General features: G+C 34.2%; 2 protein-coding genes across 2 annotated transcripts in view; both read right to left on the bottom strand.

Annotated features, from left to right (window-relative positions):
* LOC111051361 (solute carrier organic anion transporter family member 5A1) overlaps nt 1-2,801 on the bottom strand; it is a 32,629-nt gene extending 29,828 nt beyond the window's left edge. The window contains exons 1-2 of the mRNA XM_039443121.1: nt 2,509-2,801; nt 1,291-1,597 (exon numbers count right to left, since the gene is read on the bottom strand). Of these exons, the coding sequence (XP_039299055.1) occupies nt 1,291-1,535 (245 nt within the window). The 5' untranslated portion in view covers nt 1,536-1,597; nt 2,509-2,801. The remainder of the gene's footprint in view (nt 1-1,290; nt 1,598-2,508) is intronic.
* Nucleotides 2,802-8,119: 5,318 nt separating this feature from the next.
* LOC111051354 (coiled-coil domain-containing protein 86) lies at nt 8,120-13,795 on the bottom strand. Its single transcript, XM_022337856.2, has 3 exons — nt 13,525-13,795; nt 10,485-10,689; nt 8,120-8,383 (listed from the first exon to the last, which is right to left on the bottom strand). The coding sequence occupies exons 1-3, from the start codon at nt 13,671-13,673 to the stop codon at nt 8,294-8,296; spliced, it is 444 nt and encodes a 147-aa protein (XP_022193548.2). The 5' UTR covers nt 13,674-13,795; the 3' UTR covers nt 8,120-8,293.
* Between the last annotated feature and the right edge of the window lie 32 nt (nt 13,796-13,827).

Genomic DNA, 13,827 nt, shown 5'->3' with positions numbered 1-13,827 from the left:
ATTCTAACAATTCAAAGTCACTTGTAAACAGCGATAACATTTTCTGTAACTTTGTCGTTTTATCATTGATCTCATTGTTGTACAAGTGAACTTTAAAATACCGTAAATTGTTTTTGTCCGATAAATTTATGTTGTATTACTTACTCAAAAACAGAGGATGAAATGTACGAGTATATAACTCATATTCGATACAGTATTTATTGAAAACATCTGATAGTATAAGCAAAATTATAATAAAACGAAATTTGTGAATTCTATTAATTTTTGTTTACTTATTTAGGCAGAATACACTTGTTACACCATCTTTTAAAAATTCCTGTCACTACTGAAAAATGTACATATTTCTTTATATTTGCTTTCTAAAGTGTCAAACAATAAAATTGTATGCCCACATATTTTTTAATTCAAGCAGAACCAAACAGAGTTGAATTTTATTTAGAGACCTCGTAAATATTTGTGACCCCTGGCCTACCCTTACATGCGACTGATCACTACATTTTTGAGGTGGAGCCTCCCAAGGAACTCGGCAGTTTATTTCTCGTCCCGAAAACCGATGTTTTTGTACTATTCAATAGTCTAAAAGTGGGGAAATATATATATATTTCCGAGATTTTCTTATCTTGTAACAATTTATTTTTGTGGTAATGAATTGATTGGAATGATTCTGGATAGTGTTCACGGTTGGGGTTCACAGGGAGTTGATCCACTTCTACCTGCTCTCACGGAGCGTTAAAGGAATAGTGAGGTACAGTGAATGGCAGTATTTGATTAAAATTGTTGTTGCTATCCTTGTCCATCATTAAACTAAGCAACAGCACTAAATTTTACTAGCTCCGCAATGTTGCGATATCGTTTTTAAACAATGAAGGTATATAATTAATCAACATTTTATTTTATTTTGTGTTAATCATGAAAATGTATTACTAAATAATTGAAAAATAATTATATTTATTGACAAATGAAATATAATTTATTATGTTTGACAAAAATGAACTGTTGATATTTCTTCAGATATACCGGTATCAGCTATCTTCTATAGAAGGGAAGGACATGGCTGAGAATCGGCCACACCGTTTACCAATCTTTCTTCACTGCCATTATAACATGGACCTCACAGTAGATTGATGGATAATTCAAGCGCGTTTTCCACATACAGAAATAGAAGACAGTGGCAAGGCAGATAATCGGCAACTCTGCTCTCTACTACCATTATAAGGTGGACCTCACTATATAGGGATCAAAACTATTCACGCACTCCACAGCCCTATCGACGAAAGAGAAAGCGCTCACCTGTCGACTATGCCCGAGGACGGATTCCGGCTGTGACACTTGATGACGGTGTCGTAGGCGGTGGTCGAAGCGGGGGTGGAGGCGGCGGGGGCGGCATCACTCGGTCCGGCCTCGTTGTCGGTGTCTGTGGCCTCCGCCTCCGAGTAGAGGCCGGTCATCGTGTACATCGACTCCTGCCTCCGGTGGCCGTGACCCACCGCCCCTCCTCCGCCGCCATTATCACCCACTCCGTTCCCAGCAGCCATGTCTGCTACTCTTTCAAAACAACAAAACCACACTGCTGCCTCTCACCGCCTGCTCCATTTATCTGAAGCATAAACCAACCAACAAAATAGTTTTAAAATGTGTTTCATTCACTATGTATTTGAATAGCAATATTGATAAACGAATTATTCCATTTGTTGAAATTAAATAGCAGGAATGATGTTGACAAGTTAACCATCTGCATCTTGCATGCAATAATTCTTGAGAACCCCTACTTGTAGCCTACACATAAGCTACTGTATCTATTGAAAATTTGTAATTAGTTATCTCTAGTAATATTTATATCTAGCTAGTACCTTACCAATATTCATCTGACATACTTCCTGTAATAGCGGATACCTCTTACTATTTCCAATTAACCTTAATACTTTTACTTTGTTGAATAGAAGATAAAGGATATTACATTGAATATCAACAGTTTGAACTGTTTCAACAATGGTAGAAGTTTGAATTTTAATCTCTGCTTAGAAGATAGGCCTACTGTAAGTTAGTGAGTAAATGTAGGCATACTCAAAACTGTAAAAATATTAAACTTTACAATCAGATCAGTCTTTAAAGATTTGATAAAAGAGGGATTAAATTTTTAGAAGTTGACTTATATAAGTAAATTTATTCCATTGCAAAAATTAGCGCAGAAAAACGTAAAATAGACAGCAGCTTGACTTAAACTTTAAACTACTCTTCAAACTTTAAGATTATTTATAAAATATGAACCTTCTTACCTTTGGCAAGGTTATAAATGTTCAAGTGTGGAATATCACTAAAAAATATTCAATTTAAACCAATGATAACTATCTATTCAAGTGGAAAAATAGAATGCAAAATGTAACCTTACTGCGAAGTGCTTGAATGTAATCGATAGTTTGTTTTACCTGTATTCTTATAAATAAAATTATATGATACACTTGATAAATTTATTAACATGATATTTAATCTTCTAGACAAGTTACTTACCAGATTAATTTATTATCTTTGGGACGAGTCAAATTCGATGTTCCGTTTTAGAAGGTGACATGAATTAGTACCGTAAACACAATAAAACGAGTTGTCAATTCCGTGCAATGCTCAGATGAATATACAATTGATTTATCACTAGGAAATTTTTGCAAATAATTTTAATACAGTGTTTTAAACATTTTGGAGTAATTTTCTTAGATTATTGCACTTAATTTGGTAAACAAACACTATAAAAATCGAAAATAAGCAGTTAGTTTACAGCTGTTTATTTCTTCGTCTGCCTTCAGCAGGAGCAGAATGAACAATGCGTTATCAGTGTTACCATTCAAAAGTTGCACTCAAAAATACCTTTCTTTGATATTACCAGTAAAGTCAAAAAGAGCTTTTACCGTTGTAATTTTCAAATTTCCATGAATTATGAAGTGGCATTATAACCAGAAATTGTCATCAAACTCACACTTCATCCTGTTGAATTTCATAATATTGAATATCTGTTGAATTAAAACTTCATAAATGAGACCGAGCCAGTTGTGCGAACAGGCTTTGGAAATTTATGAGAGCACAACCTGTATTATGTGACTAGTGGAGCGTTTTTCAAAAAAATATTGCTCGTAATTTTTCATTCTTTTATAGAAATATTATACTACAATGTTTGACTCTGTCATTAAATTCAACAAAAATCTTAGTTGACTAACAATAATGCAAGGAATAACGTATTATAAATATTTTGTCAAGCATTTGCTATCATTAAAAAATAACTTACCATCTATAATATCGATTACTGTCTGAGGGAATAAATCTACCGTACGATATGTATATAAATAAAAAATATAAAAATCGAGCCTCAAATTTTGACATTTAATAACCTTTTTATGTGTGCACCGAATTTGATTATTATTTCAGTTGTGTTCCAAATGTTAGGACCAGGTTTATGGACTACCGTATAAAATTTAGAATCCGACTTCAGGACTATAATAAAATCATAAATTATTATTAAATAAACATCAAAATTACGGAATTAGAGGTAAAGAGCTTAGCTGGATCAAGTCATATCTAGAAGGACGGCAACAGTATGTAAATATAAATTATACAAGCAATAAAAATCAGTACAATATTGGATCAAACTTGAAATGTAATAACTATTCTGTACCACAAGGATCGGTGTTAGGTCCATTTTTGTTTCTGTGCTACTTAGGGGGGTTGCCTAAATATATTTGCGATTTAGTTGAAAATAGTAAATTATGCTTATACGCTGACGATATAAGTCTGTGCATTGCTGATAAGGACTGGAACACAACAGAAATTAAATGTAACAATTCTATATCATTAACTAAAAAGTACCCAAATCATAGACAACTACTACATAGGCCTAATGATAATAAAACAAAGTTCCTCCATTTTACTTGTAGAAATTCAGAGTTGAAACAACTTAATTTCGTAAATAATAAGGAAGAAATTGAATTTTTAGGTCTATATCTTGAAAACACACTCAGTTGGTCCTTTCACATTCAAAAAATATGTAAAAAATTAAGCTCAGGGATTTTCGCGCTGAGACGACTAGCAAAAATTTCCAACTTAGAAACGTTAAAAGCAGTGTACTTTGCAATGATCCACTCCCACATTTCATATGGAATTGAAATATATGGAGGAACAAGCATCTCAAACTTAAATAAAATACTCCTATTACAAAAAGAAGCAATAAGAATAATTCTAAATCTTGATAGAGAGCAATCATGCAAGCCATTCTTCAGTAAGTTAAAGTTCATGACGGTGTACAGCCTGTACATTTATAGGATAATATTATATATAAAAACTAACGAATCTAGATTCCCACGACAAGTAGATATACATAATTACAACACAAGAAATAAAAATAATTTTACAATAAGGAAAAATATAAACAAAGTCCAACGTACATGGGAATAAAATTTATTGGTGGTCTCCCAGGTTGCATAAGACATGAACCTGATAGATCAAAATTCAAGAAATTGCTGAGATCATATTTGATAGATTTAGCATGCTACAGTATGAACGAGTTTACTGTAAAAAAATGAATTTTTTACATTCACTATTTCTCTTTAGCTTTAAGTTAGTTTTTAGTTTTTGACTTTTTCATGTACATTTTCATGTATGTTTTGGAAAGAAATAAATGATTGATTGATTGACTCTTTCCTACGGACCTTCAAAGTTTGCAAGTAATCCTTATGGGAGATTTGTGAGCTGGCCACACACAGAAATAAAAATAAAAATGTTATAATCATTGCGTCATCCAACAGCCGTCGGTAGATAGTAGACAAGAGTGTGTGCTGCTCCATAACCGCCCATGTATTTCATTCTAAAAACAAAATGGCTGTTCTGTGTGTAACCATCCAGAAGTGCGGCCTCAGGTTGAAGACTTACATGCTCTAAAGACATTGCTTTGTTTTGAATAATTTGTGCTGTCTTCGGTGTTCCGAATTAATTGATTTTTAGTAAATTATTTATTTTGGAGTTGGAAAATAATCTATATGAATAAAATGCCGCATCGCGCCTCCTCAGGTGTGCATCCAGCTAATGTTTGGCATGAGATGCATTAACAATTTGGCGGTACGAAGTTCGCCGGGCCAGCTAGTTTATAATATATATCAATATATGAGGCAAACATTTTCAATTAAAACCAACCGGTACCGGGTATCCAAGTGCTAGACTCATTTAGATAAAAATTCGCAACTCCATACTTTGATAGTAGCCCTACATTATAAAAAGAAATGAATAATCGAACTGTAAGGTCTATTCAAATGAAACTTTCTTCCCAATAGACAACTAAAATTAAATATTGTGACTTCACACTCTTGACCACCAAGTAGCCTACTTCATTGACAAATGCCTCTCTCGTGTCTTGTGCCTAACGCACAGTATTATCTATTCTGTGCCTAAGGGTGTGATAACATTGAATGCGCATATGTGCAAGTGAAAGCTTGGTTATGTGTGCAAATGAGAAACAAAATATGGAAAGAGCAATAGGAACACTTACACTAAAAGCTTGCACTTGCTAGTTGCGTCCAGTTTCAGCAGCAGCGTGCAAGTCACAACGGGTTTCAATGGCACTTAATAAATTCAGTTTTTCGGTTCATAATTCGACGTGCACTTGCACATATGCGTATTCAATGTTATCACACCCTAATTATGCGAAGAAATACTTACACGTTAGGGCCAAACTATACGGGCGTCTCAGACGCGCAGAATTTTCTCAGCTCAAACAGGTTGCATGGTCTTTTTCTTCTGAAGAAGATTACCTCCTATGGAATAGCGTAATAGACGCGCGAAATAAATTTAGCGCGTCTATAACGCCCATATTGTTGAGTGCAGCCGCGTTCCAAGAATGGGCCCAATCATCACCTTATTCCTAGGCCACACTCTTGCCAATTGTCTGGCTCAATAACCAACACGAGCAGCTCGCGTTGGCTTGCCGTCAACACTGCAATGTGAACAAAAGATCAAGGGAGCCATTCCCCTTCTCGACTCGAAAGAAATCGGAGCAACGGCAAGTGACGGCGAGCGGTGGCATAGAAGCCATCCACACTCTCACGCTTGTCGTCATTTGTACGCACTCGGGGACGCTGTGGCATTACAGGGAGTGACTTATGACTCAAATAAGGGTAGGTACTCTGATCGAGTAGCAAAGTACTCTTTGAAGATGTCTTGAAACGCTTCCGGACTCAGCTTAACATGTTATTACTGCGCTGCTGTGAAAATGAAATTAGTTACGTTTGTATTCTTTTTAAAGAACTTTTAAAAAGCTGTAAATTCTGTAATTGACGTCTTCTCTCATCACCATCAATGATGACTCGAGATACAGAAAAAAAGAAATACGTCACTATTACCTTGCACTAGGCAAAGCTACAGACAAGACATTATTTTTCTGTCAAAGAAGAAGAGTTTTTGTGCCACATTAATGTGTGGCATGTAGCAATTAAGAAACGAAAGGATAATTTATAATGCTTGTTTCCGATTTGGATTAATCAGTTCTGCTACATCACATAATACTCTGAGATATGGTAGAGAGATGTTTGATGTGTCCTCACAAAGGTAAAAAAGGTAATTTTTCGATACCTAACCGGATAAAATGTACAGCAATGGATTTAAGAAGTTATTGGATGAATAAGAAGATGAACAACTAGAATAAGTAATTAATAAAACTAATATGCAATAAGAAGGTCATAATAAAAAATTAGTTTTTTAACATAGAATCTAATATTATTAAGTTTCTGATGATAGCAACAAAGAAAACTATACATTGTTTCATAAAATGGTTTTATTAAAAATATAATTAGTGAGTCAAGATCATTGATAGTCTATTTACAATAGCTTGCACTTGCTAGTTGCGTCCAGTTTCAGCAGCAGCGTGCAAGTCACAACGGGTTTCAATGGCACTTAATAAATTCAGTTTTTCGGTTCATAATTCGACATGCACTTGCACATATGCGTATTCAATGTTATCACACCCTAATTATGCGAAGAAATACTTACACGTTAGGGCCAAACTATACGGGCGTCTCAGACGCGCTGAATTTCCTCAGCTCAAACAGGATGCATGGTCTTTTTCTTCTGAAGAAGATTACCTCTTATGGAATAGCTATACAAGCGTAATAGACGCGCGAAATAAATTTAGCGCGTATATAACGCCCATATAGTTGAGTGCAGCCGCGTTCCAAGAATGGGCCCAATCATCACCTTATTCCTAGGCCACACTCTTGCCAATTGTCTGGCTCAATAACCAACACGAGCAGCTCGCGTTGGCTTGCCGTCAACACTGCAATGTGAACAAAAGATCAAGGGAGCCATTCCCCTTCTCGACTCGAAAGAAATCGGAGCAACGGCAAGTGACGGCGAGCGGTGGCATAGAAGCCATCCACACTCTCACGCTTGTCGTCATTTGTACGCACTCGGGGACGCTGTGGCATTACAGGGAGTGACTTATGACTCAAATAAGGGTAGGTACTCTGATCGAGTAGCAAAGTACTCTTTGAAGATGTCTTGAAACGCTTCCGGACTCAGCTTAACATGTTATTACTGCGCTGCTGTGAAAATGAAATTAGTTACGTTTGTATTCTTTTTTAAAGAACTTTTAAAAAGCTGTAAATTCTGTAATTGACGTCTTCTCTCATCACCATCAATGATGACTCGAGATACAGAAAAAAGAAATACGTCACTATTACCTTGCACTAGGCAAAGCTACAGACAAGACATTATTTTTCTGTCAAAGAAGAAGAGTTTTTGTGCCACATTAATGTGTGGCATGTAGCAATTAAGAAACGAAAGGATAATTTATAATGCTTGTTTCCGATTTGGATTAATCAGTTCTGCTACATCACATAATACTCTGAGATATGGTAGAGAGATGTTTGATGTGTCCTCACAAAGGTAAAAAAGGTAATTTTTCGATACCTAACCGGATAAAATGTACAGCAATGGATTTAAGAAGTTATTGGATGAATAAGAAGATGAACAACTAGAATAAGTAATTAATAAAACTAATATGCAATAAGAAGGTCATAATAAAAAATTAGTTTTTTAACATAGAATCTAATATTAAGTTTCTGATGATAGCAACAAAGAAAACTATACATTGTTTCATAAAATGGTTTTATTAAAAATATAATTAGTGAGTCAAGATCATTGATAGTCTATTTACAATAGATTGAACTTACATACAGTAGTTATTACAAATACTCAACCAGCTTGTTCATAATATCATAGTTCTGTTGATAGCACTTCATAGAATTCCTCACATTCACGATTATTATTTTCCACCAATTTGTAGTGTATCTCGTTTTTCTATACTTCTCAGTTGCTTCTTCTTCATTTTCTTAATTTTCTGTGGATTCTTGATCTGGAAAAGAATAAATTTACTGTATTTTGGTGTATAATGATCAAACGAAAAGTTTCATTTATCTAGTCACAAATCGTAATATACTACAATCATAATCAAGAGAGGGCACAAGATGAGCCGAAAACTGTCTCTCTCCCGAATTTTGATCAATAAACTTTTCCAAAATAATAAGGTTTTTTCGCACATTTATAATATAAACTAGCCGTCAGGCTCGCTTCGCTCGCCATACCCGTCTAGCCAGGGGGCTACGCCCCCCCTGACTTGATCGTCTGACTCGGACTTGATCGTTCGAAAATGAGATCAGCTGGCTCGCTTCGTTCGCCTGCATTTTTCATTTGAGCATTCCATCAGAAAGTCAAAGTACTGAGAAAACGCAGAAAAGCTGAGAAAAACGCTGATTTTGGGCGTATCTTTGATGAAATATTAAAGTCACCTCATCACGAAATTTTTAGACCCTAGCTGAACCTCTGTACCAAATTTGAAAATTTTCTGTCTATTACTTGATGAAATAACTGAGAAAACGCAAAAAAACGCTAATTTTGGGTGGATCTTTGGCATTATTTCAAATTCCTTCTAACACAACATTATTACACCCTAGCTTAGCTTCTGTACTAAATTTTAACATTTTCTGTTCATTTGTTCTCGATGAAGCTGAGAAAACGCTAAAAAAACGCTGGAAAAACGCAGATTTTGGGCGTATCTTTGGAATTTTTTCCAAATCCGTTCTTAGTGCGCCTCTAAAGGGCCAACTGAACATACCTACCAAATTTGAACGTTTTAGGTCCGTTAGATTTTTAGTTCTGCGAGTGAGTGAGTGAGAGAGTCAGTCAGTCAGTGAGTGCCACTTCGCTTTTATATATATAGATGAGTCCAATTTTTTACTCCAAAATAACAAACAAAAGATTTAGAATTTCGATGGTTGAAAAACAAACATTTTCCACTCAAAGCACCAATTGGATTCCTACCAATGGATAATTGATTGACCAATTGGATCACCAACATGTTACCTATTGTGATTGGGAGAGTAGCCCCAAGATTGATCTAACAGTAGTCGGCTATTATTTTGCGTTGAAATAAAAATCGTGCCTCTGGAACAATCTAGGCATTACCTTCCTGTTGATAATCTTCAGCTTTTGGAATTTAACAATTATCAACTCCTATGCTTGAAATTATTATCATTCAGAGAGAAAAAAATATCTGACTTGCCATTGGCTTTTGACTAAATAAACACTGTCTCGAGATATTATCATAAGGACTTGTGAGTTGTGAAGTTAATGACGGTAATACACAATACATTGTTGTTGACTACTCTCGATTGACTACTCTTGATTCTGAATCGATTTAAATCTAGTGTTTTCATATTGGAGTGAGGAATATTAGAATGTTTTATAATAGAGCTTGCGGATGTTAAACGCCGCGTAGTGTCTTGCTTCATACGACTTGGGTTGTAATGGTTAGAATGTGATTGCTGCATACTACACAATCCTCGGCACAATGAGGATTAAAACAATACAAACCTGAATACGCGACTGCGGCCAAAGACTTCTAGTGCGCATCCAGCACTAGTGAAAAACTGTCAATCGCTAATCCCCTACAACTACTTTATAATAGAAGTCCATTCGTAATTTTTTTACGCATTATCTAAACTAAATTACAATTGATTTCATTCAATCGAATATTCAAAGCATACATTATATATTTTTATTTATACGGTTTAAACAGTATAATATAGTCCGTGCAAACATTAGTTTCATGGCCATGTTATTTCTTACAATAGAAGCGCAGTGTTGCCATATTTCTTTTTGGCTATTACTCTCACAAGATTAGCTTCTATGGAATACAGCAACACTGAACTCCGAAAGTTGAATGCTGCAATCAAAGGTTTGTACAGATAATAGTTGAATATTCAATAAAACTACAGATTTTTATTTATACAACCGTTTATTTCTGAATGTAGATATCATTCAGAATTTGATATCATTCTAAATTTGGATTATTCAAATTTTCATCTTTTGAATATGAATTGAATATCAAATACTATTGAAATTTATCAATATGATTGATTGAACTAATCTAAACAATAAACCGGTTAATTACTTACCACTTGCACAATTTCTGCTTTCCTTTGATTTTCTTCCATTTTCTTAATGTTTTCTCTTCTTTTAATTTTTAATTCTTCTTTTTTCTTCTTTGCCTCTTCTAGAATTTCACGACTCATCAACTTTGTATGCCGCAAATCTTTACGCAGTTTCATTTTTTTCTCCAAAGATGATTGAAGCCCTCTTGTTTTTATAATTGAAGCAGCTCTGAAAGTTTCCCAATATATTATTTATTTGATAAACACAATTATTCAAGATGTCTAATAACCTCATGCATCAATGTTACTGCAAAAAAAAATTATTTATTCATTATCAAATAGCTGTGGATCGATTTACAAATAATATCTGTGAAAACTCTAGTACACTTTATTCTCAATCATTTTTAATCTCCACCTATGATAGGTTACCAATTCAAGGATTCAGTAATTATGTATATTGCAAATAATGGAATAAACAGGACAATCTATATGATAAATGATTATATCATAGAAATAAATTCAATATCTATTCATTCATCCATAAATAGAAAAATACATTTCAATTGAAGAGAATCATTGAGAAGTATTGGAGAATAAAATCTGATTATGTAAAATTTTATTAACATATCACAAGGTAGTTAATTTTACTCAGCTCGTCTAGGTGATTCTAATTATTTAGTCATGAAAAATGAGAGGGTTCTAACATTGCTAACCATTCTCAAAAAATTCTCAGCAACAAAGTCAGAAAAAAATAACCATCAAAATTGTTTTTTGAAAATTGTACTGAACAATTCAACACTTTGAAATTGTGTTAAAAGTACTTTGATGAAAATTGGCTTCATTATCGAAGATGATCAACGAATCTGTAGCGGAAGCTATAGGACCTACTAAAAGTTCATCTTGCGCTATTTTATAATTACATCAATGATAAAAATAAATAATATCAAGTTTGGTAAGAGATTTCAGAAATAACCTCCACCTGAACAGTTTCAGGAACTCTGGCATGACTTAATGATAGTATTTAGGAATTCATGCTTTGGAGGTGCCTCACTTGACTCCCGAAGTGAGTTAAGTGACCTTACTATAATTTCTTCTTCACATTTGCGTAGAGCCTTGAGTACTGTACATCCTGATCTAGCAATCATCTGAACCACTTGTCTATGGCCACTCCATTGCATAGTAATCTTATATCAGATGGGAGGTTGAGAGAGGATTCTCGAGCTCCAGAAATCATCATCATTAGAGTACCTTGCCTAGAAAAATATATCTTCAACCACTGACTTTGAGACGTCAAGGGAAATCTCCCTCTCCAGATTGCAGGAAGAAGGCGATTCCATTACCAAAGCAGCAGGGGGGCGCTTTGATACCAACCTACTTTACTAATGACTTTCCACATCACATTTTAGTAATCTTTTTACTCCTACTTAATATGAAAAGATTTAAGAAACATTAGATGAAAAACTCATAACTGTACCACTCAATAGATTTAATGACACCGAGATGAACATGGTCTATAAGTTGTTTTGAAGCCACATGAACACTTTTGCATCATGGAAAAGTTATTGTATAATGTATAATTCTAAAATCTTTTAAGATTTATGAGATTCGATGGACATATTTTACAGTCAGAAACTGCTCGCCCTATTTCGAAGTCAAATATATGATTATAAATCTGAACGAATCTTTGATGGGGTGATAGTTGTAATAGGTCATACCCACAATAAAAAATTGTCTAACAGAGAGTCAATTGATGGAAGTTGATCAAATATCTATAACCATAAAGAATGCACTCAAACTATATGTAGAAAGTATTGGGCTAGTTATGAAATTATGATTTATTGAAGGTATAATTACAAGTATGTTACTCGATACTCTTCAAATACAGGGTTGGGCAGGCGTTGTGAGAAGTTATCCGTACTCCTCTGAAGCATTGCACGTGGTACCACTCGAATTTCTTGTGTTATTGTTTCACTCAGGGCTTCGTGATTTATTTACACGTGCTTTTAGGTAGCCCCATAAACCTAATTATTGGCCTTTATTTTTTCGAGAAAACGGTCGAACCGCGCTGTCAATACGGATCGCTACCTAACAATGCAGCGTGAATTTTTTTTTGCCACAATTGAGAAGACAACGTATCAACGTCAATACTTTATGGTTTCAACAAGAAGGAATTTCTAAGGCAGACCTTACCTGGATGCCTCATTTCGTTGCGTGGAGATGTGGAGTGGCCTTGTGTAGATAAAAGGTCAGGTGATGATATATCTGTTGTTTAGGTAGATGACCGGTAAGGTAACAAGCAACGCCGAATTTTGCCGCCGCATACAATTTATTGCATTGCAATCCGATCCGTTGTTGAGATAAAATTGCTAAAATAACTTTGAACAGAATTTCTCACCACAAATCCTCCTTCCATAATGTGCCTAGTTCTCACAGCAAGACTAGTCTCATCAGACCGACTTGGTTTTAGATGTTTTAAACAAACAAGTAAAGAATCGAACAAGATCAAAAATTGCATTTTAATATGTCACAATGAAAACCACTCTTCTACATTAATTTTTTACGCTATTGTAAAGCAGTTTTGATAAAACACTTAGGCCTATTGAAATGGGCTGTTTTTAAATTAATAAAACAAAATAAAACTTGTAGCACCCTATATTTATTAAAAAACTTGAAATAGTTGAACAACTAGTTTCGGTTTACACCATTTTCAGGTTCTAAAATAAATAAATAAAATTCAATAACTGTTTACTAATTGATATAAAACTGACATATGTTTAAATTCATATGACTAATTATTTATGGTAAAAGTTATTGAATTTAAATTTATATTTTAAAATTTTTTTAGCAGTTTTATACTTATTGATAGAATCATAGGACCCTTTATGACTATTCAATAGTACCCTAAATTGAATGAGATAGGCTAAAACAAACAAAACATTTTATTCAATAAAGTATAACAAATATTTAAAAAATAGGCTGCTCTTGAGTACGTGTGCATTAAAGATAATTCATGTTGTTGATAAGTTGGCCTATCCTGAGTAACATTCAACTTTTAAAACTCTACCTTGTTTTTTGAGATTTCCAAAACTTTCCAGACTTTGGTTTTCCTTTAGGAATGTTGTTGGTAGAAACTTCTTCATCCGATTCGGAAAAAGATTCATCACTTATTACATTGCTATCACAATTAGTGGAAGATATTTCTGTGCCCACCATATTCAATTTAAAAAATTATATCAAATTATTTTTAGAAACACTTTTAAAGTTAACCTTAAATATCAACACGTTGTTTTCCATCAACGATCAACACATCAATAGAGCAGGATTACCACTACACTACAAAATTACCTACAACTTCATGAAAAATAAA

This window comes from Nilaparvata lugens, chromosome 1 (assembly GCF_014356525.2).
Source record: "Nilaparvata lugens isolate BPH chromosome 1, ASM1435652v1, whole genome shotgun sequence".
Classification (NCBI taxonomy): domain Eukaryota; kingdom Metazoa; phylum Arthropoda; class Insecta; order Hemiptera; family Delphacidae; genus Nilaparvata; species Nilaparvata lugens.
Note: the sequence above shows the minus strand (reverse complement) of the source record. Positions and strands in the feature narration are given on the sequence as shown.

Coding starts and splice junctions, on each gene's coding strand:
- LOC111051354 (XM_022337856.2), bottom strand. CDS start 13,673: ATGGTGGGCACAGAAATATCTTCCACTAATTGTGATAGCAATGTAATA. Junction 10,690..13,524: donor TGGAAATCTCAAAAAACAAG/GTAGAGTTTTAA, acceptor GGAAACTTTCAG/AGCTGCTTCAATTATAAAAA. Junction 8,384..10,484: donor AAGCAGAAATTGTGCAAGTG/GTAAGTAATTAA, acceptor ATTCTTTTCCAG/ATCAAGAATCCACAGAAAAT.